This window comes from Ursus americanus, chromosome 1 (genome assembly GCF_024610735.1).
Source record: "Ursus americanus isolate L20-20 chromosome 1, mUrsAme1.1.p, whole genome shotgun sequence".
Lineage (NCBI taxonomy): Eukaryota > Metazoa > Chordata > Mammalia > Carnivora > Ursidae > Ursus > Ursus americanus.
In genome coordinates this window covers 98,764,028-98,789,520 of record NC_142127.1, presented here as the reverse complement: position 1 = coordinate 98,789,520, position 25,493 = coordinate 98,764,028, and the positions used below count along the sequence as shown (strand labels likewise).

Here is a 25,493-nt window from a genome sequence, read left to right as displayed (position 1 = left end):
CCACGCAGTAGAAGAATGGCTATGTTTCCCTCCAAAGAAGTCAAGCAGTGCTGCCAGACCACACTGTGGAATCGATGAAAGAATCTCATGGAGGAAAGAGCTAGTGATTGTGTACCCTGCATTCCCAATGTTATCCCAGAGTTACATCTGCCAAGGGACACACATCCATATTCTTATCTCTCCTCTGTCCTCCATCCCCCCTAATCCTGGAGGGGCCCAAACCAGCAGCTTGAGTGTGGGTGGAGCCAAGAGAGAATGTGAGAAGAATCTGACCATGCCACATCCCCACACACCCAGGTCAGGTGGCCCAGACCGAGGTTTACTCAGGCTGAAGGAGGGGAGGTGCATTGAAATGGAGAAAATATTGAAGTTTTAGTACTAGTCCAGAAAGAACTCTCAACTACTGGAGAGGGACTTATACTCTCGTGACAAGGGAACAGGAAATGCCCAAGACAGGAAAAACTAATCCAGAAGGTAGATTTGAAAAGGCAGTGAAAAAAATGAACTTGTTTTCTACTTGTAATTTACCAAGTCTGGCCATTTTAATAAACCAATGATGCAAGGTAAAGAAATTTCCATGAAAACAGATAAAACTCGGGAAAAAGATTTTAGGTCCTGGGCAGATAAAAACTATGGTATAAACACCAACCCTTTATAACCCTGGCTCCAAATGGGTTTGCTTTCTAGATTTCGCAGCTCTCAAATTGGTAACTTTGGCTAGGAAAAACTGAGGAAGATTTATGTTCCTCAAAACCTTAGCAAAATTTGTATTGACCCACGGGGCCAGGTGGAAGTGGCACAAACTTTATCTTACCCCTGATCTTGGCACGTTCTTGCAGAGGTATTTTCACCTTTTCCTCACTGGAGATCAACTGGTCAGCAGTGTTGCTTCTGTCTAGGGATAAGCAGATACAGAGTTGGACAAAACAGCAGTTGATATGAGAGACCAAAAGCAAGTGAGTGAACACTGGATTCAATTCTGAAGCCCCTTTCACTATTCACTCAGCCAAGAAAGCACGTTAATGATAAGGGATTTCAAATAGGTGCCTAGAATATGCTCTACTTTTAGGAGGGAAGACTTTTATTTTAATTAAAAAAAATTTTTTTATTATGTTATGCTAGTCACCATACAGTACATCCTTAGTTTTTGATGTCGTGTTCCATGATTCATTACTTGCTTATAACACCCAGTGCTCCATGCAATACGTACCCTCTTTAATACCAGGCTAACCCATCCCCCCACACTCCTCCCCTCTGAAACCCTCAGTTTGTTTCCCAGAGTCCATAGTCTCTCATGGTTCTTTTTTTCCTTCATTTTTCCCTTCCTCTCCTAATGTCGTCCATGCCATTCCTTATTTTCCACAAGTAAGTGAAACCATATGATAATTGTCTTTCTCTGCTTGACTTATTTCACTTAGCATAATCCCCTCCAGTCCCGTCCATGTTGATGCAAACGTTAGGAGGGAAAACTTTTAAATTACGTACAAGATTTCATTGTACTTTGGAAAGTACAAAGTAGTTTAGAATTTATCTACGTACACAGAGACTTAAATGAAAATGATATAATGATTAAATCCAAATATTTGGTATTTTGAAAATAAGGTATATTCTTACAATGGATGCTACCACTTTTTTTTCTTTCCAAACAAAATTGTACGCATTCACCAACAGAGCGCCCATGTAAATTGACAAGAACTAAGATATATAGATTGGTGAAAATTAATAATTTTAATTGGACTCTAAAATCTTATTATATGGATCTGTTTCAAAATTGGAAATCACATGGAAAATGAGGTCCAGCTCTCACTGTCTAGAAGGAAGGAGTTCTTTAAACCACTACTGAGGGACGCCTGGGTGGCTCAGTTGGTTAAGCGTCCAACTCTTGATCTCAGCTCAAGTCTTAATCTCAGGGTCATGAGTTCAAGCCCCACATTGGGCTCCAGTTGGGCCTGGAGCCTACTTAAAAAAGAAAAAAGAAGTTAACCGCTACTGAAATAAACAAGGTTTCAGAGGTCCAACTTGAAGTAATACATATATGTTACTGGAAGTTCAGAAAATAAAAATTATATGAAACATCACCATGCTAGAGAGAGCCATAATTAACTTGTTCAAAAATATTCCCCTTGACTAACATAACATAATAAAAAAATTTAAAAATAAATAAATAAATAAATAAATAAATAAATAAATAAAAACTTTCCCATAACAAAAACTCCCCCCCCCCCAAAAAAGTATTCCCCTAGGCTTTTGTCTCTGTATATTTTACTATTTAAACAATAAAGAAAGGGGGGGGTAATCAGAAGGGGGAATGAAGCATGAGAGACTATGGACTCTGAGAAACAAACTGAGGGCTTCAGAAGGGGTAGGGGAATGGGATAGGCTGGTGATGGGTAGTAAGGAGGGCACGTATTGCATGGTGCACTGGGTGTTATACACAACTAATGAATCATCGAACCTTACATCAGAAACCAGGGATGTCCTGTATGGTGACTAACATAATATAATAAAAAATATTATTATAATAAAAAAATAAGATAAAAAAATAAACAATACCTTTTCATAGCAGAATTTAAACATGTTTAACATTTTCAATGTACACACATACACTTAAAAAACACAAATAACAATATAAATATCACCTATATTCCAATGACCATATATAACCACTGCATATATTTTTATTGATAACATCTATTGCTTTTTCCATATATCTATATCTGTGCCTTTCTATATATTATAGTTAGATAAATACGTATACATAAGAATTTATAAGTATCTAAAAATACATTTGTACAAATATATGTGTTTAGTTTTTTACCATTGCACACATGCACCTACCCATACAGGCTGCTTTTTGCACTTGGCTTTCTCTGGAACATCTTACTAAATTAATACAACCTTCTTGACCCAGCAGAGAAGCCACATCCTGAGGCTGGCAGTGTCTCCCTGGATCATTTAGCTCTGGGTGATTCCGTGCTGAGAACTAAGCCAGTTTGTGCAAGCCACTGTGTTTCCAGGCCTCTTTGTTACAGCGTCTTAGCTTACATCCTTGTGGCGCTGGATCCTTGGGAGCCCTCAGGCCTGCAGAGGGACAGTAAGCAGGGCCTTCCACTCAAGTGCTTACCTTTCTGATGTACGTTTCTCTGACATCTCTTTTTAATTCTTGTCCAGGCATGGCCTTTCTTTTTTCCTTCAAACAAAAGAGAGTAAAGTTAATCATTCAGAGCTGTAAATATAATTCTCAAAGCCATATATGTTAGTAGTTTCACATACTTTTTCAGGCCACAAGAACAGGGCAAAATTCTTAACTACCAGTGCAGCAGTGTGGGGCTGATTGCAGAGTCATATTTTATTCCATGTGGACTTGAGAGACTATAGGAGATGAGCTTCCTTTGAAAATGAAAAAACAACCACAAAAAAACCCACTAAAATTGGAAAATAAGCTCCTGCTGGTGTCTTATCCTGAATGACCATTGTCGGGGGTATATGTCAATATATTTCCTCTTCAAGTGTCTTCCAGTACATTCAAATGTGCCATGAGGAGGCACACGCCTCATAGCTGGATGGTGTCATGGATAATATGCCATGCTGGAGGCAGGGAGGCACTCTTAGCGTTGATGGGGAGACTTAAAACAATCTCTGTACTTGTAGTTGTGACACAAATCCTCCCACTTCCGTGCCATCTAGTGCCCGGAGCTCCTGGAGAACTTAAAGAAACTGCAGCAGATTCTGTGTTGTGTTTTGCTTTCTTGTGCATGATACGAACACATAGGAGTAAGAGAAGACCACTGGCACTGGGTAAATAGAGATCTTATCTTGTCACCACTGTGAAATAAAAATAGCCAGCTACTAGATTTTTATTGCCAAGAGTGAAGACCCAGTCCATGGATGGAGGCCTTATGACTCCCACTTGAGATTCCCATTCCATTCGGAGGTGGGTCAACTCAGACCCCAGGACTTACAGGGCAGGAAGGGCCTACAAATAAAAAGCCTTGCTCATCAAATGAAACTGGTAGGTTCAAGAATTCTGGGACTTTGCCCCATTGGCACCTCAGCTTTCCATGACCCTTCCCAGCTCTATGCAGGGGCTATGGTTGTGTGCCAGGCTCATGACTCCTCATGGACCTGCTTGTCTCCCGTGGGGAGAGCCACATCACACGGGACTTTGTTCCTGACTGCTCCCAGGACACTGATCAGGACTTGAGTCCCTCTGGGGGCTATGGGCGGTGCCTCAACACCACGCACACTTCAGCTTACAGACCAGCTGCCTCTGGCCACACCACTGTGGCCCTAGAAACTCATATGTATCAAGAGCATGGCTGAACTCTTAATAGTCTGCAATGGTGGGCCCTTTATCAAAAAAGCTACTTCCAGTGCACTGATTGTCTGACTCTATGTCCCTCATCTCCTCCTGTCCACTTAACTCTGGAAGGCTCCTTGGTCACTGAAGGCAGCTGTCCCCAGAAAGGGATCAGCTCCTTCCTGCATCACGACCAGGATAAAAGTGATGGGGGATTAATGGTGTTAGAGAGACCAGTTCTGAAAATTCAGGATTCTCTTCTGCCTGCTCTTGGAGATGATGCCTGTTCTTTCCCCTACCAGTCTGGAGGGCAGAGCCTTCAGAGAGCCTAGGGGATTCAGATTTAACTCTGATCTGATTACATTTACATTTTATGAAAATGCCTTTGCCCCACTTGCATCTGACCCTCTGGATAAAAGGTCTGAATGGGAATAGGAGATCATTTGGAAAGGAGATGAAGTTACAGCCGCCGGAACAGTACACACAGATTTTGTGGCAGTAAAGGAAGAGCAAAAATCCAGACATCTGAGGGGGGAACCCCATAAAGCCTAGCAGGTATGGTGGAAGGGGAAGCATTAATGGTATTTTCCTTGCAGAACTGCCCTGAATCCTACCTCCAGAGAGAAACCACCCCAGTACATACCTCTACCACAGAGATGAGGAGTCTGGCATTCTGCATCAGACACGAGAAAACAGGGATAGGCCCCAGCGTCTGCACATCCCATACAAGATTTCTCTAGACATCATCCTCATCCCCACTCTCAGTCATTGGGGTGGGGTGGGGGAGGCAGATGCCACTTGGTTGGTGTCATGGACAAAGAGGACATTCCTCAGGAAGTGCCCCCCCCAAAATGAACCCTACCCCCAAATCAAGGACTAGATGCAATGAATGAAACTGGGACCTCAAGGTTTAGAGCCCGCCAGGGGCCTACGTTGGAGGCACCTTCCATCTTCCCCTGGTTGATGTATGTTCCATTAGGGGACCTTAGCAACTGTAGACGCTTCCCTTTCAGGGCCACCGTGTGTGCCCTTGGAATTGCACTTCCTGTGTGTAAGCCAGGCATTCACTTGCCTCCTTATGCAAACACGGTAAATTATAGCCTAGGGTGGTCATTAGAGATCTAAATCATTTATGCCTTATGAAATTTGTTAAATACTTCAGGAAACAAACTGAATGGATTTGGTCTTAGCCCACAGTGGCCAAATTAATCAAAATGGCTGATTCAGTGGTGTCTTCATGGGGAAATTTGCCAGAATTGCCAGAATCTGTGTGAGGTGAATTTGTTGGGAGGCAATCTTCCTTGGCATTTCCACATACCTCAAACGATCTCTGTAAGGATGTTTGAATAACACACAGCCTTGGAAGCCAGAGATAATGTAACCCTCTAGACCAGGGAGTGGATTTGTTTACTGACCTGTATAAAATAGAAAAACGTCTCCCTACTCTCCCCAGAGCCTTCGGCTCAGGGCATGATCCCGGCGTTATGGGATCGAGCCCCACATCAGGCTCCTCCGCTGTGAGCCTGCTTCTTCCTCTCCCACTCCCCCTGCTTGTGTTCCCTCTCTCGCTGGCTGTCTCTATCTCTGCCGAATAAATAAATAAAATCTTTTAAAAAAAATAAAAATAAGTTTAAAAAAAAGAAAGAAAGAAAGAAAGAGAAAGAAAGAAAAGAAAAGAGAAAAAAGAAAAAAAAAAAAAAGAAGGGGAAGTCCCACTACAGCCAAAACCCCGTCCTCCTCAGAGGAAATGGCAGGTATTCCCGATTGGCTACACGTTCCAGAAAGGCCACATACAAGAGGAAGTATTCAGCAGCTAAATCCAGGGTTGAAAAGTAAAAGGAGGAGGTTCTTGCTATTGTCACAAAACCAGAGTGGTGGTACTCAAGTGGTTAGACGTCACAAAATATCTAGGTATTATCCTACTGAAGATGAGCCTCGAAAGCTGTTGAGCCACAGCAGAAAGCCTTTCAGTCAGCATGTGAGAAAACTGCAAGCTAGCATCACTCCTGGGACCATTGTGATCATCCTCACTGGGCACCACGGAAGCAAGAGGGTAGTTTTCCTGAAGCCACTGAGCAGCGGCTTGCTACTTGTGATCAGACCTCTGGCCCTCAATCAAATTCCCCTGGTAGAACGCACCAGAAGTTTGTCATTGCCACCTCCACCAAATTGTATCAGCGGCGTGAAAATCCCAAAACGTGTCACTGAAACTTATTTCAAGAAGAAGCTGTGTAAACCCTGACACCAGGAAGGTGAGATTTGTGACACAGAGAAAGAGAAATATGAGATTAGACAGCAGCACAAGTTTGATCAGAAAACTGTGGACTCACAAATTCTGCCAAAAATCAAAATTGTTCCTCAGCTTCACAGCTGTGTTTTCTCTCACAAATGGAGTTTGTCCTCAGAAATTGGTGTTACTAAATTTCTTACAGAGAACCTAATTAAATAACCGATCATATAAAAAGGTAAAAGAAACAAGAGTGAACACATAAAATAACAAAAACATATTTTTAATTTAAGTAAACATCAACTGCAAAAATGGTAATAGTTTCAACATTTGTGATGAAAGAAAATTAAAAAGAAAATGTTACACAACAGTAGCTGTGTGATGATGAAATGCTGGATATGTAATGAATCCGCATGCTCAGACAGTCTACATCTTTTGGGATTGAGGCACGGTAAAGAGATGACAGAAATTTCATACCAAATTTCCAAACAGCAGAGGAAAGGGGGGAATATAGAATTCAATCTCAATCAATCAGAAAGCAGGACATGAACATTAAAAACACAGAAAAAGAATGGTCAACAACAACATAGAAGACATAAATCCACATATCTCAGAATCCATGATAAATGCAAACAAAACTGAACTATGAAAAGATTAAGATTATCAGAGAAGATTATAAAAAACTAAGTATTGTAATAGGAAACATAAAACACAGCTGTACAAGAAGGATTGATGAAAAGGGAGTAAAAAACATCCAAAAAATAAAACGTTAAAAGTTCAAATAACAATATTAGCTTCCCAAGAAAGAGATTTTAAAGTAAAAAAAAAAAGAGTAAGGATAAAGAAGGACAACGTATGGTTAGAAAAATTCACTAAGTCAAGACAATCATGAATAGCCTCGAAGTATTTAAAGTAAAACAACAGAATAAGGAGGAATTGGCAAACATATACAGTCATGTGGGAGAACGGAACACATCTCCGTGCAAACCCAATGCAGCTTAATTTAGAAGATTTAGACAAGAGGGTGTAGTATTGGCATAAAGATAGACATGCAGATAAGTAGAAAAGGAAGTCCAAAAATACACCCAAATATATATGGGCTACTGACTTACAACAAGGATGTCAAGGTAATTAACTCACTAATTCAACGCACAAATGGTCTGAACAACTGGCTATCTGAATGCCAAAGAAAGAAAGAAAGAAAGAAAGGAGGGAAGAAGGATGGAAGGAAGGAAGGAAGGAAGGAAGGAAGGAAGGAAGGAAGGAAGGACGGAAGGAAGGAAGGGAGGAAGGACGGAAGGAAGGAAGGAAGGAAGGAAGGAAGGAAGGAAGGAAGGAAGGGAGGAAGGAAGGGGGAGGGAGGAAGAAAGAATCCTTATCTCATACCACATGCAAAAATTAACTCAAACTGGATCACAGATCTAAATGTAAGAGCTAAAAACCACCAAAGTTCTTGAAGAAAATAGAGTATCTTGAGCAAAGATTTCTTACATAGAACTGAAAAGTCACAGATTATAAAAAATACTGTTAGACCTCAAAATAAATTTTGCTCTTTGACACTGCTAAGAAAATGAACAGAGCAGCTACAGACTGTATGGCATATAACCAACAAAGGACTCGTATCCAGAACATATTAACAACGTTACAACTAGAAAATAGACAACCCAAATAAATATGGGTGAAAGATTTGAATGGACACTTCACTAAATGAGATCTATGGGTGGCAAATAAATACATAAGAACATGTTCAGCACCATTACTCATTAAGAAAATGCAAATTAAAACTATGAATTACCATTACGCGCCTATGAGGACGGCTAAAATTAAGATTAGCAATACCAAATGTTGGTAAATATACGGAGTAATCGGAACTTTCATACATTGCTGGTGGGAATAAAAAAGGTACAACAACATAAAAAATACTTTGGCAGATCCTTAGAATGTTGAACATGCACTTATGTTCATATCACCTAGTATATCACTCTTACGTATTTACCTAAGAAAAATTAAATCTTATGTCCACCCAAAGATTTGTATGTACAAGTTCCTAGAAGCTGTATTTGCGATAGCCCAAAACTGGAAACCAGTCAACGTCTACCAACAGGCGAGGAGATCTGTGGAATATCCACATAATGAAATACTTCTCAGAAGTAAAAATGGAGTAACTAGTGATACATATACCAACATGCACGTGTCTCAAAAGCTTTACACTAAATGAAAGGGCCACATGTTGAAAAACTATGTACTGTATGAATTCATTTATATGAAATTCCAGAAAAGATAAAACTATAGTGATAAAAACAGATCAGGTGTGGGGCGCCTGGGTGGCACAGCAGTTAAGCGTCTGCCTTTGGCTCAGGGTGTGATCCCGGCGTTCTGGGATCAAGCCCCACATCAGGCTCTTCCGCTATGAGCCTGCTTCTTCCTCTCCCACTCCCCCTGCTTGTGTTCCCTCTCTCGCTGGCTGTCTCTATCTCTGTCGAATAAATAAATAAAAATCTTTAAAAAAAAAAAACAAACAGATCAGGTGTTGTCAAGAGCCAGAGGGTGGGGAAAGGGACCCCGGTCCCCTGGATGATGGAAATGTTACCTGTGATGATCGCGGGGGCATTACATGACAGAGCACATCTGTTAAAACCCATCTAGTCAACCCTTAACAGTGATGACTGCTATGTATGAAATTACATCTCAATAATGCTGATAAGAAAAGTAAAAATGTGCAAGATCTACGGAAAGAAAACTAAAACTTTGAAGAACATAAAAGGTGATCTGAATAAACATGTGGTTCGTTCTCTTTCAATTCTACCCAAATTAATCTGCAAGTTCAACGTATTTTTCAGTCAGGGTCCCAATGGAATTGGGGAGGTGTTGGGGGAAAATCTTGACTGATTCTGAAACATCCACAGTGAACAAGCCAGGATTACTGAACTTTTGAAATCTTTTTCTTTTCTAATGCTCCTCCCTGCATTTTTTACTTTTTTCCTTGCAAAAGAAAATATAATGGATAGGAATAGCAAAATATACTTGAGAGCTTTGTAACTGAACCAATTTGCTATGTATTAGAAATAAACGGGCCAGTGTTTCCGAGTAGAGTGCAGGCACAGTTCCGTGAATACAAGGAAAGGCACATATAAAGGGCATTTCAAGTCATGAAGAAAAAAGCATTGGGGTTATTTCTTGAAATTACTGTCTCACGTCATCCACAAAAAGGTGAATTATAGATTTAAACATTAAGTATTAAGTACGTCAGATATTCTGGAAACAAATATAAGTATTTTTAAAATTTTGAGGTGGGAAATATCTCATAAATTTTAATTATAACCTAGAAAATATAAAGGAAAAGCCTGACAGATTTTACGATGTAAAATTTCCCAACTTCCTTAGAACAAAAGATAATACCAACCAAAAAGAATAACATCAAACAAAACAAAATAATAACATAGATTTGGCAAAATGTGATATATGTATTAATAGTCCTATGTTTGTTCAGCATGGTTAAAAAAAAAAAAAAGACCAGCAGGATTGTATCCCTAGCAAGGCATGTGTCCCAGGCATTTCTAGGAGAAAAACAAGCGACCAGTAATAACTGAAAAATGCTCAACCACAACAAAAATGAAAACAATGCAAATTAACACAGGAATGAAATAAAAACTTTTACAGGTCAAATGTTAAATGTTTGTAATGTTTTGTGCATGAAATACTGATTTAAGGTAAAGAAAATGTAACAGTATGAACAGATTGATTCAGATTTATGATAAAATTCTAGATGTGTTAATATACACATAGAAAAAAATCTGGAAAGATATACATGAAATTTACAAAGATCATGTATTTTACTTTTTTAATATTTAAAGATTAATTTCTTTATTAATTGAGAGAGAACATGCAAGCACACATGCACAGGCACGTGGGGGGAGGGGCAGAGGAAGAGGGAGAGAGAAACCCAAGCAGACCCCAGGCTAAGCAAGGAGCCCTACCCAGGGCTCAATCCCATGACCCCAAGATCACCACCCAAGCCAAAACCAAGAGTCCAATGCTCAACCGACTTTGCCACCCAGGTGCCCCAACAAAGATCATATATTTAAAAAAAAACAAAAACAAAAACAAACATAAAGATGTAAGCATTTTGAAAAAAATGTAAATTACTATTTTAAAAGATGGAATCTATCCATATAAATGTGAAATATTCCTTTTTTAACTTTTCTGGTCTTACGAAAAGTGTTAGTTCTCTATTGTTACTGTAATAAATTGCCATAAATTGTGGCTTAAAACAACACAAATTTATTATCTTATCTTTCTGAAGGTCAGAAATCTGACACAAGTCCCATAGGGCTAAAATCAAGGTGTCTACAGGGCTTTGCTCCTTCCTGGAGGCTACAGGGGATAATCCAGTTCTTTACCTTTTCCAGCTTCTGAACGCTGCCACAGTTCTTGGCTCACTGCCCCCGGCCTTCATCTTCAAACCGGCCACACTGCATTGCTCTGATCTTATCCCATCATCACATATCCCTTTCTCCACAGCAGGAAAGGGTTTCTGATTTTAAGGGCCCATGTGACTTGATTGGGGCCACCCACATAATCCAGAACAATCTCTGCATCTCAAGATAACTCGCTTCATCACACCCTCAGCACCTCTTGCCATGTGAAGGGACTGGTTCCAGGTTCCAGAGATTAGGACATGGACGTCCCTGTTTCTGTTGATAGAAGATCCTTAGGGATCATAGCACTGCTGTGTCTGTCATGGGGATCTCCTCCATTAGACAGACTCTTCCACAGATCTTTCCTATACAATCATGTAACTATTTTTTACTTCTGCAGAACTCTGAGGGGATCTGTGAGTCACATACTTAATCCCAAAGACCCTTTTCCTTGTGCCTGAATACTCTGACTGTTCACTACTTCTGGTGCGTTAGCAGAAAGTGGTAACGCCGTACTCTTGGTTGTCACTACAGACAACATTTACCTGACAGGGAAGTTACAAATTTTAGCAACTTTTGCAGCTTGGAAAGGCTGAGAATTTTTCAAATCATCAAGTCCTGACTCCTTTTGCTAAGCAGTTCTTCCTTCAGTTTACCTCTTTCCCCTTACATTTTACTATGAGCAGCAAAATGAAACCAGTTGCACCCTTATCACTTGGCTTAGAAACCTCCTTCGCTATTTAACCAGAAAGTTCGGCCTTCCACATTCTTGGCAGGACAGAATTTTGCTGAGCTTTCTGCCACTATATACTAAGGATCCCCTTTTCTCTAGTTTCCAAAAACGTGTTCTTTATTTCCTCCAGAGCCCTCACCAGTGACACCTTGACCTTCCATATTTCTACCAAGTCTTCATGATGATTTGCATAACCTCTAAGACAAAACAGTCTTTCTCTACCAGGTTCTGCACTTCCAAGCTTTCTCTAGCAGAGTCTTCAGCCCCATAGTCTTAACAAAGTGCTCATGGCAATCTAGAAATCTAGACATTTTCTATCACTCCACTTAAAATTCTTCCCTCTGCCCACTGTCCAATTCCAAAACCATTTCCACAATTTGAGGAGTGTGTTACAGGTGCCTCCACCTCTAAACCAAAGTCTGTACTGCTCTTCTATCGGTGCCATAACAAATGACTATAAATGTAGTGGCTTAAAACAACATAAATTTATTATCTCACAGTTATGTTGACTAGAAGTCTGACAAGGGTCAATAGGCCTTCATTCCTTTCTAGAAGCTGTACAGTAGAATACATTTCCTTGACTTTCCCAGCTTCCAGAGGTCTTCTACATTCCTGATTCCTTTCCTCCCTCTTCCTGCCCCTCCAGCCAGCAATATGGTATCTCTCGATGACTATCTTCCATGGCCACTCCCCCTCTCTCCACAGCCAGGAACAGCTATTCCATTATATTGGGTGTACCCAGATAATCCAGAACAATCTCCTCTTCCAAGGTCCCTACCTTAATTATATCTGTAAAATCTCTTTGCCACGTAAGATAATAGATAATACAAGTTCCAGAGATTAAGATATGGACATCTTTGGGCGGACATCATATTATTACCACTTATTATTGTAAATAGTAATAATGCAACTCTAGCATTAAAAACCTCATTTTTAACATCAAAAGCAAGTAAAATCTTATGTGCTCTTACTTCTCTTCCTCTTGCGTTTTCCCGAAGCAGAGTTGTTTCCAAGATCCACGGTGTCTAGAGAATAACAGGTGAGGGTGAGGAAACAGAAATTAATAAGTAAAAGTTACAAATTTTAGGATTATTCATACTGCAGAAGACTTGAATTTATAAAGATGTTTGGGTTATCATTTTTCTCTTCTAAAGGGACTAAAAACCTACTGAATTGAGAAGTGCGAGTCGAGGATGGGCCTGGAGTTTGCATTTAATGCTAGAGTTGCATTATTTCCTTTGTTTCTCAACAGTACTTGCAAAAACACTCTGAAATACCTATGCGCTTCAGTTTACTCAGGGATCTTTCTCTAGGTCTTAAGATTTTTGTAAGGATTAAATAAAATCTTATGTGCAAACATTTACGGGAAATCACTAAATAGACCAGCGACACGCTAGAGGGCATCCATCAGAAATATGTGCTGGGTTAAGAATAGTCTTTTCTCCTGGGGCCCCTGCCTGGCACAGCAGTTAAGCGTCTGCCTTCGGCTCAGGGCATGATCCCGGCGTTGTGGGATCGAGTCCCACATCAGGCTCCTCCGCTATGAGCCTGCTTCTTCCTCTCCCACTCCCCCTGCTTGTGTTCCCTCTCTTGCTGGCTGTCTCTATCCAATAAATAAATAAAATCTTAAAAAAAAAAAAAAGAATAGTCTTTTCTCCTGACAAGTAAGTGGCATCACTAGTTGTCTTTTAAGATTTTTCTAAGGTTGTGACAAAATGACATTGTTATCTACTAGCAGAAGTATGCTTGGCTTTCTTGGGCTCCACAGAAGATGGAAATCACTGTATAAATACAAGCCTTTACTATCAGTAGACTAATGCATCTTTAAGAGCGTATTTCTACTACGTCACTCATGTGTAATCAGCAGGGCCCATCCTGTTAAACACGACTTTATGATCATCTCTTGCCTCTCTACCATTCCCCAAAGAGTCAGGTCAAGCAAAACAGAGAACAGGATACTGGGATGGACCAGACCACCTGCCACCACCCTGCCTGTAGAGCCACCCCCCATCCCACAACCCTCCGGTAGCCTTACCCATCGTGTCACATGCTTGGCTACTTGCAGTACTTGCTTCTGGACCTTCTGTCACATCTTTTGAGAAGCAGATAACACAGGAACACTTCTTATTTCCATATGCTGGTAGCTCTGCTCCTCGGCCAAAATTGTGATGTATGAAGACTTTCATTTACCCCAGGGATCCCCTTCTCTGTACCCTTCCTGATCTCCCCTTCTCTGCTTCTTCCTCTGAAATCTTCCATTGACCTCCCCATCGCTGGCCTTTCCTGTAAGTCTCCCTTTTTCCCTCCCTTGCCTTTTTCTCTGTATCAGCCTCTGTTTCTGTTTTTATTATTCTTTAAGTCATAATTACCTTGTCCATCATTGGGTAGTAGGCTGGAAGTAAGCTCTTCTGATTCTTCCTCTCTATTCATTTGGAGAGTTTCTAGTTCACCAGATACTAAAGAGAAGCAAGCAAATTACAGTCCATGGATCCTGAAACAGTGTTGAGGGAAGAGTTTCTGGTGCTTTCATGGTGCACCCTGATATTCTGAGCTAACACGAATTGCCTTCTGGGAAAAGACTACACCTGCTCCAATAATCACAGCCTAGAGCTGCCAAAGCCATGCTTTTCCCATCTTTTGTACCTCATTCTTCTTCCTCTACTCCTACTTTTCTACCTGTAGCCCTAAGAATAAAGTAAAAAGATCTAACCCTTCCAGGAAAAACCAACTGTTCTTTGAAAACTGTAAAAAGTAATTAGCAGAATGGGTTTTAAACTCATCCCAATTGGCCCATCACTGCTTACATCACTAACCACATTTAAAGCCAACCAATCAGTGACAGGCTTACACTTCTGAAAATCGGCCAATCAGCAACAGCCACACTCCAGAAAGCCTATGTCTATGACTAAATGATTACCTAGTTATAAACACTCCCTGGGTCTGAAAGTCTGCAGTTACTGAACTACAAGCTTCCTAAAACTCTACCTAAAAGCAATCTCCTTTTTAAAATAAACTATGTCCTATGAGTACCATACTTCCTTCCACCATGCACCTTGCTTAGCAAGCAATAAATCCCTCTTTCAGCTTCAGATACGGCATGATGGTCTATCCCTCCAAAATTGGATTTCCCACCAAGCCATCTTGAAGACTCTTGTTTAGCAATGTCCTGTGGGATCCTTGGGCCAACAGGTGTAAATCCAGCACCTCTTGTGCCCAACTCCAGTTGTCTTCTGGATCAATCCATCTCAACAACGACTTAACGCTCTGACATGTTTTAGTGAGTTCTTATTTCTGAATCAATCTTGATACTTAAAGATGTATATGCAATTAGACACAAAGTGGTTAGACATCTTGGTTTGGAAGTGCAGCATTTAGCAAATATTCTGTAAATATTTTTTATTCTTCTACTGTTTCATTTACTCTTAACTTTGGTCTATTTTTCCAAAGTTTTGTCTTATGTGTGTTTGTTTGCTCCTGATTTTCTTGTGCTTCTTGAATTTTAGAAGAAAGTTATCCAAAGCAAATAAATGGAGGCATAGACCTGGTAAGGCCCCTATGCAAAACTAATTAATGGATGTGGGTACATCAGACAGTAGTTAATTTGTGCAAAGATATTTGGTCACCCTTGGTCTTGAGTCCCTCCCAAAACCTCTTGTCAATTTGGCACATAATCTGAGGTCAACTACTATCATGTAATCAATCATATGTTCCCATTGTAGTCTCTGCTCAGTGGATGAACCCAATACTCCAGTCACTTGCAGAATACCATTCACACTAAGGACTGCATGTGGTGGCCTCATTGCTAGTTGTCATGGGTGTGTCTTGGCCAAAGCTACAGTCTCTCACTGACAGAACTCCACTTCCTCTTTGCCTCTCAGAATCATTCTTGCACTAATCTTAATAAATGGAAAAATTTCACCAAAGAGAACTTTGGGTTTTAAAGGGGAACTCTGGACATGTCAAAAGTAAACAGTGCCTTTGATAGTATTTCTATAAGAGAGAGAATGATGACCAAAAGTTCTCATGTCCCAACTGGTAATTGCTACTTTCAGACCATCATCTAACAGTTTCTTTCTTTTCATTAAAAAAAATCCCTATAAATCTAATAGGAAGGATCTATTCTGCGAACGAAACTACCAGATTAAGGGGCACCTGGCTGGCTCAGCCGGTTAAGCATCTGCCTTTGGCTCAGGTCATGATCTCAGGGTCCTGGGATCAAGCCCCATGTTATGCTCCCTGCTCAGCAGTGAGTCTGCTTCTCCTTCTCCCTCTGCCCCTGCCCCTTCCTGTGCTCTCTCTCACTCTCTCCAATAAATAAATAAAATCTTTAAAAAAAGAGAAAGAACCTACCAGATTAAATGTACTAAAGGAAGAATAACTTTAGAATTCCTAGAAAATTCTCCTACACATAATCAATTTATAATTGATCTGAACATTAGTATGTCTACACTATGCATGATTCAAGATCTGGATGCAATTGGCAAAGTTACGTATCTCTCACTTCTCTGTAGTGTTTAACCCAATTACTATAACTCTTTTCTAAAGCCAGATTCTTTTCTTTAAACATTATACTCAGCTTTGTTTGATGTCTCATTTTAGAAGAATAGCTTATATTATTTACTTGGGAAAGTCAATGGCTCATCTGGACTGTTACTTTCTAGAAATGTACTTAAGTCTCATTGTAGTAGGCATAACTCTCAATGTCCACTCAAGATTTCCTTCCCTGACCCCAGGGACTGTGAATATCATGAGATATTACCTCCATTTTTAGGTTATGCTATATGACAGAGTTGATGTTAAGAAAAAGAGATTATCAACATGAGAGAGAACCAATGCTGGTGAGGATGTGGAAAAAAGGAAGCCTTGGTGCACTCTTGGTAGAACTGTAATGTGGTATAGCCACTACGAAGAACAGTATGAGGGTTCTTCAAAAAACTAAAAATTAGAACCGCCATATCATCCAGCCATTCCACTTCTGGGTATATATCCGATGGAAACAAAATAAGTATATCAAGGAGATATTCAGCATGGTTTACAATAGCCAAGACATGGAAACAACCTATGTGTCCATCAGCAGATTAATGGATAAGGAAAATGGGGTAGGTAGATACATACATACACAATGGAATATTATTCATCCATTTAAAAAAGGGAGGGAAATCCTCCCATTTGCCTCCCTTACCTGATCCACTTTCTGGTGATGAGCTCAACTCTTCCTGAGGTTCTTCTTCATCACACATTTCTAAACAGGCACTGCTACCTTCTGCACAGAACAAAATCCCTTAGTGGATGCAGCATATGACCAATGGAGACCATAGCAGGAAAACCCACCCTGACAACCAAGGTGGCTCAAATATCTTCGAGGTGGGAATGTCCCTGCCCTCAGACCCTCCTGTCTTTGAGTTCACCTGACCTGGGAGTTAATATGGCTCATGTCACTATCACCAGAGGCTGAGAATGGTCCACCTACCTCCCTTCCCATACACCTAATTCTCTCTCTCTCTTTTTTTTTTTTTTTGGATCCTTTTCACTTGGCTTTACACATTTCTTCTGTATGTGTAAGTGAAGGGGAGCAGTGGAGGAGGGGAGAAATGAGGGGAAATTTTCCTCCTTGTAGACAGAAAAACAAAGATTCAGTTAGTGAAGTGGGAATTGAAATTGTACTTACCTTCCCCATCACATAGCAGTTGCCTGGGCACTTCCTCTGGTTCTTCTTCACCCATCCTTTGGGGAGCTTCAGGATTACAGGACCCTGAAGGGAAATAAGGAAATGAGCTGAGTCAGGATGTTCAGAGCGTAGGTGAGCTGCCCTTTGGGAAAAGGGACATCTGCTCCAAGGACCCCACCTGAGATTCAACTGAGCCCTCCTTCCTCTGTCTCTCCTACTCTCTGCTTCTCCATTTCCTTCCCGTATATCTGCCTCCAGACATTTCTGCTTCTGCACTAGGAGAATATTTGTGCATCTTTGATTTTGTGGACTCCACTCCCCTGACTTCTCCTATCTCTTTACTTTTTCCTCAATGGTGATCTGAATCTTTTCTTTCCTGCTTATTCCTCCTAGCTCTGTTCTTCCAGGTCTCTCCAATCCCTAAAGCAGGGCCCATTCCTTCCATCACTGTCCCTTTTGATTTCTTCCCCTTCCTACTTGTATTCTTTATTTGTGAAGTAGAAGTTTCTCTGCTTTAGGTTCTGTTCTGTTCCCCCTGGGAGCCCTAGATCTCCCCTTGGACTCTTCTTAAGTGTGACCACGTTGACCCCTGCTAGCCTCACACAGCCTCTACCTGCGATGAGATGTTCAGGGCATGGGTCTCTGCTCTTCCTTCTACCTGATCTTAGGGAAAAACCAGTATGCTTCATCTGTGTTTCCCTGTCTTTCTCTAAGGAGGAATAAAAGCAGTTTCTCTAGCTAAGTCCTAAAGCTTCATGAGGAAATCTCACTTGCCAAAGTACTTTGAAAAGAAAAAAAGCACAAAATAATCCAATAACCTGATGACAAAAACTGTGACAAAAACTATAAACGGGCTCAAGATCTTTCCTTCTGACAAGTAGATCTCAGCACCATGTTTCATCTGAAGTCTCTCCAAGGTTATAACAATATAATAATAATATTAAGCACTAGATACGTACTTAACTTTCCTTCTTTATAGAAAATAAGAAGTAGACAGGGGTTAAAATCACAATACTGAGTCCTTCCTATAAATAGACATAAAGAGTGTGAAGGAAAAAAGTATTTATCTACCACAATATGAAGAGGGAATACATCTGTTCTAACAATAAGGGCCATGCTGTTCAACTCTGAATTCAGCTGCCTGATATCCTGCCGCCCAGGGCTGGCGACCCCTTCCTTACCTCGCCCACATGTTGGTGGGGAGCTCAAGGCTTCCTGAGGCTCTTCTTTGTCACTGGTCTCCCCGTAGGCATTTTTGTGCTCTGCAGAAAGGAATGAAACCCCCAGTCATCTCAGCACACACCAGGGGAGATCATGGTGGGAAAACTCATAGTGAAGACGTGGGATACTCAGCTATCTGCTAGGTGGGACTGTCCCTGTCCCAAACCATCTGGTCAGTGTCTGGGCTCACCCGGCCTGCAGGTTGACTCACTCCTGTTGCCATCACCAGAGCCTGAGGACCATCCACCATCTTCCTCCTCTTGTGTATACCTAATTCTCTGTCTACTACACCCCCTTTCCCATTGTCCCTGCTCATTACTTCTGTCTCTGTGCTTCTCTCCTGCTGTCAGTTTCTCCAGGGGCTTCTCTTTGTTTGGATGTATTTCTGTCTCCTTTTCTTCTGACTCTTTTTCGCTTGCGCCTCTGGCACTCTCTAGTGTTTTTTGCTTCCCCTATCTCACTCAGTTTTTTCTTGCTCCCTTTCCTCTATGTTAGGCGTCCTGAAAATAGTACTGTAGAACCTGATGAGCAGACTAGGTCAAGGCAACATCACCAAACACAGGGAAAAGTTATTATATGGCCCACATATAAAAGAAAAATCAGAATATTGCAACCACTGAAAATATTTACACTATCATGAGAGATGAGGCAGAAGCAATAGACTGGTGCCCCATGTGAATGGGAGACATAGAAAACCACAGGAAGGACAACTGATTTAATCCTAAGGCAAAAAAGAACACCAGGTTTATGTGGGAAAATGATATGATCTGATTGACGTCTTGCAAATAATAATCATGCTAAAGTGGAGAAAATGGGTAGCATGGGAGCAAGAGGAAATGGTGCATTCGTGTTGCCTTTAACGAGGGAGCAACCTCTGGAGAAGGAGTTTCTAGTTTGAGAAGAAGCTGTTGGTTTCAATTTTGGAAGTGTCAGTTCCTGAAAGTCATCCAAATGGAGAGGATCCTGTGATAAATGCCTTTGGGTGCATAGACCGATAACCTTGGGAGACAGGTGTCCCTAGCAGGCATGCCCTTGAGAGTCATTCTGTTACCTGGGAGTAACTGAGACAGCTAGGGTGAGGGTTATTAGTCTCTGAGTATGTTCCAGGCACTGCTTTCTACCTGGGGAGATTAAATCTGAAAACTTACTACTGAGATAGACCCCCTTCTGCTGGAAGATGCTCCTGTCTAGACTCATACTTCTGTTTTACAAGATCCCAAATTCTCCCTTCCCTATACGGTAGTTTCCATTCCTTATTGATTTTTAAATTATTTTGATATAACTCTTTCTCTACATAGTTTCCTTTGTGCGCCCTTCCACATTATTATTATTTTGACATTTATTTGCCAAATTATTATATAAGCTAATTTTCATCTCCTTATCTCATTTCTTCATGAGCTTATACCCCTTCCATGTTGTCTCTCACTTTCTCCTTTTCTTTTCTTTTTTTTTTTTAAAGATTTTATTTATTTATTTGACAGAGATAGAGACAGCCAGCGAGAGAGGGAACACAAGCAGGGGAGTGGGAGAGGAAGAAGCAGGCTCATAGCGGAGGAGCCTGATGTGGGGCTAGATCCCGGAATGCCGGGATCACGCCCTGAGCCGAAGGCAGACGCTTAACCGCTGTGCCACCCAGGCGCCCCATCACTTTCTCCTTTTCTATCTCTGTTTCTCTGAATCTTTCCTTCTGGTTGCCTTAAAATTTCCCTTATTTTATCTATTTTCCTCTTCTTACAGATGCTTCCTCCCAAACTGACAGAAGTTCTTCCCTTTTCACATGGACCACAGCACCAGACAGCCTTCCCTTATCAGCTCTATGCTAACAATCTCCCAAGGGACCTTCTAAAGTGCAAACCTATCAATCATTCACAAAACTTATTTCCATATTGCTGGTACTACCAGAAGTAGGCTGAAAATGATCTTGTTGCCTCAGTTGCCATAATCCGCTGGTATTTGGTTTTTACGGGCATTTAATAAAACCACTCAGGCCCTTCTGGTCTGGTGCCCCAGCCTACCTTTGCTATATCCTGTCTCCCTATGTTCTCCAGGCAGGAATCCCCTCTCCACTCAGGAGCTCTGCTCACCATTATTTTTAGTGTCTCTCACAGTTTTGGAAAAAGCAAAACAGAAAATGGACACAGTCTCACCTGTATGGATGTGAATATGAAGAATAGAATGGTAGGATGGGAGAAAGGCAAGATTTTTTTCCATGCTGATGGAAAACAAAGCTATATTGAGGGAGTTGGTAATTTAAATCAGAATTACCTTGTTTCTCTTCTGCTGGCAGGCTGGGCGTCTCCTCTAGTTCTCCTTCATTAGACCTTGGGTTAACTCTCTGATCACAGGTCACTGCAGAGAAACAAGAACATGATGGACCATGGAGGGTGATGGGAGCAGACCTCAGCATGTCCATGCCCACCAGGATGGAAAAGCAAGCTGCCTGCTCCTTGCTGCCCCTGGGAGCCACACTGTCTTGTTCTGCTTTCCGCCATCTTGTTACACGTCCTCTGTCCACTTCTTACCGTCCCACCTGCATTTCTGCCTCACGCATCTCTGTTTCCTAGCTGTGCTTCTCTTCCATTGTCTGGGCTTCTCTTGTTTTTAGGCCTTAGTTTTGTTTTTGTTTTTCAGTGATAATGTATCTATTTTCTAATGTTACCCTGTCTAGCTTTCTTACTCGAGGTGTCTTCAAGCCCTAGTGGTTGAGTCCATTCCCATGCTCTCTGTCAGTATTTTCCTTTCTCTCGCCACCAACATTAGTTTTTCCCTTATTTTTTTTTAACTCAAGAAAACTTTTATTTTTTTGAGGTGAAACAAGCCCAACAGCAAAAACACTAGAAACAATTCCCCTATACTAAGATGGGAGACTGATGACCACATTCTATGAGAGCAGAAGGGGCTGTTATAAGTACTTTTCTGTCCACAGGCTCTTGAGAATGTTGTCAAACAGTTGAAACATCTGCAAACCCATGCCCAGTTTTTCTTTTTTCTTTTTTTAAAATTTTTATTTAAATTCAAATCAATTGGGGCGCCTCAGTGGCTCAGTCGTTAAGCGTCTGCCTTTGGCTCAGGGCGTGATCCCAGCGTTCTGGGATCGAGCCCCGCATCAGGCTCCTCCGCTGGGAGCCTGCTTCTTCCTCTCCCACTCCCCTTGCCTGTGTTCCCTCTCTCACTGGCTGTCTCTCTTTCTGTCAAATAAATAAATAAAACCTTTAAAAATAAATAAATAAAATAAATTCAAATTAATTAACATACACCATATTATTAGCTTCAGAGGTAGAATTTAGTGATTTATCAGTTGCATGTAACACCCAGTGCTCATTACTTCAAGTGCCCTCCTTAATGCCCACCACATAGTTAGACATTTCTCCAAAGAAGACATACAAATGGCCAACAGACTCATGAACAAATGCTCAACATCACTTGGCATCAGGGAACACAAATCAAAACCACGAGGTACAGCAGTTAGAATGGCTAAAATTAATGAACAACTTAGTTTTTCTCTTAATGAAGGTCTTATGTTGGACCCCGGTGCACTTCTTTGGGAATGTGTGGGACTCTTGGGGCTTCTTGTTTGTGTTCTGACCACAGGACCCCACCCTGACTGGCAGGTGGCTTCACACAACTGTTCCCTCAATGACACATCCACTGCTGCCCACTCTGCCTTTTCTGCTTTGCCCTTGCAAAAATAGCCTGCATGCTTTTCTCTTCTTTGTTTCCCCATCCACAAAACAGAGGTTACAGCAGTTTGCATGCCTGTCTTAAAGTTTTGCAAAGATAAAAGGAAGTCTCCCACAACGATGGTGACTGTCAGAAACCTTGCACACCTTGTCTCCCAAACTTTGTTCTCTTTCTCATTTTCACCCTTCCCGTGTGTGTCTGCCTCTTCCGTTTCTACCTCTGTATCTCGCTCTTGGGATCTCTTGGCACTCTTCTTTGTCTTGATTTGTTTCTTTCCCCATGTCTGTTCCCACCTCCCTTCTTTCCACTCATGCTTCCCTGCTGCTGTGCTTTATTTCTTCTCCCCAACTCTTAGCTTGTTTTCTAGGGGTCAGAAAAGGCATCTCTGAGATGGTATCTAATATCCACATGCTTTCACCAGATTAGTGAGCAAGTGGGCAAGAAAACTGTCCAAGCACAGGGCCCAGCATGTTCCAAAGCTCAGGTGAGAAAGAGGAATCAGATAATTAAAATTCCTGAACAAGTTTTATACAAATTTTTGAAGTAATTGCAGGACAGACATGGGGCTGGAGCCATGGGGAGGAAAGTGGATTTAATCCTTCTGACAAGAAGGAGTTATCAACTTAATGTAGGAAAGTAGGATAAACCAACCTGCATTTTCAGAGTCCTCTAGTTGACCTGAAGAGATTGAGTGTGATGGGAACATGACTGGGGGGAAGATATGAGACTGGAGGCTGTTGCTCTGGTTCCAGAGAGAAGAGACATCTGACCAGAGTGTTCGTGTTGGGTATGGAGAGGAATGGACAGGCAAGAGACAAGTTCGAGGTATAGCTGACTAATCTGGATGACTGATGGGCTCTGTGAGTTGAGGGAGGGGGATGAGTCCCTGATGACCCCAAAATTTCTGCCTGAGGAATGGAGCAATTGTGTTCTGTCCTGAGATAGGGAACACCAGGAAAGGAGCAGATCTGGTGTCAAGAAACATGGTATGTGCAATTGTGGGTATCTTGTATTGAGGTTCCTGAAAAACGTCTAAATGGAGATGTCCTTCAGGTCCCCTGCACAGCTGCATTCGGGCCCTCAGATGAATGAGGTTAGAAGACAAGTCTGGGCCAGACAGGTGTTTGGGGATCATAAGTTATAGAAGGGAGCAGACAAGGATGCCTGGGAGGGAGGACCACTGCCTCTGAGAATATTACAGGTGCCATGTTGATAACTGGGGACATAATAACTTGAAAATCCATGGCTAACATGTTCCACCCCTACTGGCAGACTTGTTTCCGATGAACAACTCTTCTCTCAATTCCTACAGTGTCCCAAACTGTCTTCTCTATCCCTTGTACAGTATTCATCTCTGCTGAATTTTCACTCATCTCCTTTTTCTCAATGTATAACTTCTGTGCCCCTCCCTCACCCTTTCTTTTTCTTAATGTCCCCCCCCCCCAACCCTGCCCTGCAGTTCTCTCTTACCACCATGTTCTCCACCTAAGATGATGGAGCTTATCTCCTTTCTTCCATGGTGTTGATTTCCCTGCTTCTATCTGTTCTCTCTAGTTCTTAACTTTCTGTTTCTAATTTTTCAACCTAAGAATTAAAACTCAAAATTCAAATTTCAGACTTTCTGCGTATTTCATCCACGTCCATATTCCTTTCCCCATATCACCAATGTTCTGGACTGTGGCCATTGGCAAATGATCAAGGATCCTTCCCTTTGCCAGGTCCATTTCAAAACTCTTTCAGTTCTCTGTGCTGCAATTATACTCATTATGCCCATGTTCCTGGCACAACCTTAGGGAAAAAAGGTAGGAAATTATCTCCCCTCTCTGATAACATGGTTATATTTAGACTTCATGTCTATTTAAGTAGAATTGTCAATCACTTTGGTCTCTCTTCATCTCATGACTCCATCTATATTTTTCATTCTCCCTTTCTTTGTCTATGTTCTATACCAAGGGAAACCTCAACCAGTCTGAGATCATCCTTCACTGCTTGTGTCTCTCAAGGGAAGGAATCAAATTCTGGACATAGTTTGTCTATGTGAATATGTGGGGATGGATGGATGGATGGATGGATGGATGGATGGATGGATGGATAGATGGAAGGGGAATAGGGAAGGGATGAAAGAAGGTGTCCCTCCATATTGATAGGAAAGTAAAGCTCTAATTAGATTACAGGTCATTTAAATCCTAATTACCTTCTCCATCATAAGGTATTAATCTGGGCATTTCTTCTGATTCTCCTCCTTCATTCTTTTGTACAGCTACACGTTCACAGGACACTGAAGAAGAAACATGAACATGATAGACAGTTGGCCTGGACTCTGCCTGGATGTGGCCAATGCTCAGAGAGCACTGGAGCTTGATGTTCAGAGTGCAGGAGAACTGCTCCTCGGGAAGAAAAGTATGTTGGTACCCACTGAACTTGCTCCGCCTTTTTTAGCACCTTGTTAGGTCCCCATCCCCTTCTCTCTCCTTCCCTCTTCTCCCCCTGACCCTGTCTCCACATGTTGCTGCACCTGCACCATGAAGCTGTGGATCTCTTTGACTATGACTTGCTCTCCCTGACTTCTGCCATCTGCTTGCATTTCTGTCTTTTTGCTCCTCCATGAAGTTCTTCATCTCTTTGCTCCATTATTTCCCTATTTATTCTCTTACCTCACTTCCTCTGTCTCTGCGATACGTAATATTTCATTAATCCTATGCAATCCCTGGGAAGTAAGTTTAAGATTATCTCTCCCCTCCCAAACCCCACCCTGGTAGTGTTTAGAGTCCATATACATTTAGATAAAATTGGGCCTACTTAGCCAACTCCATTGGTGCCCCCAGTCTACATTCTTATTATTTTGTGCCCTTCAGTTCTTCACCCTAGAGCCCTTCCATTAAGGTGCTTAGCCTCCTTTCCCCCCTGCCTCCCACACACTGGAGGAAAGCAACCAGAGGCTGAGTCAAAGTGTGTATTTGTGTTTGGGGGTGAAGGAAGTGTCCCTTGCATACAGACAGACAAACAAATTTAATGAAGTAACTGGTCATTTAAATCATAATTACCTCCCCCATCGCCTGGTAGCAGTTCGGGTATCTCTTCCAAATTGCTTCCATTCGTCCTTTGGAGACCTTTGTGCTCAGAGGAAACTGAAGGGAAATGCAGAAATGACCAACCAGACATGACGATGAGGGAACAGACCTCAGGAACATCATGCTGAATTCTGGTGTTCGGCACTCAAATGAGCTTCTCCTTGGGAAAAAGGA

General features: G+C 41.5%; 1 protein-coding gene and 1 pseudogene across 8 annotated transcripts in view; one reads left to right on the top strand and one right to left on the bottom strand.

Moving 5' to 3' along the window:
• LOC123790085 (nuclear body protein SP140-like protein) overlaps window positions 1–25,493 on the bottom strand; it is a 62,198-nt gene that overhangs the window by 14,711 nt on the left and 21,994 nt on the right. For 6 of the 8 annotated variants that reach the window (XM_045794156.2, XM_045794155.2, XM_045794152.2 and 3 more), the window contains 11 exons: window positions 25,293–25,376; window positions 24,443–24,526; window positions 20,833–20,916; window positions 18,528–18,608; window positions 17,347–17,430; window positions 16,861–16,941; window positions 14,048–14,134; window positions 13,714–13,824; window positions 12,650–12,703; window positions 3,125–3,190; window positions 815–895 (listed from right to left, as the gene is read on the bottom strand). In XM_045794156.2, the coding sequence (XP_045650112.2) occupies window positions 815–895; window positions 3,125–3,190; window positions 12,650–12,703; window positions 13,714–13,824; window positions 14,048–14,134; window positions 16,861–16,941; window positions 17,347–17,430; window positions 18,528–18,608; window positions 20,833–20,916; window positions 24,443–24,526; window positions 25,293–25,376 (897 nt within the window). The remainder of the gene's footprint in view (window positions 1–814; window positions 896–3,124; window positions 3,191–12,649; window positions 12,704–13,713; window positions 13,825–14,047; window positions 14,135–16,860; window positions 16,942–17,346; window positions 17,431–18,527; window positions 18,609–20,832; window positions 20,917–24,442; window positions 24,527–25,292; window positions 25,377–25,493) is intronic. The other 2 variants (XM_045794157.2, XM_087864221.1) reach the window with 2 other exon arrangements.
• LOC123790092 (large ribosomal subunit protein eL6 pseudogene) lies at window positions 4,120–6,741 on the top strand (annotated as a pseudogene).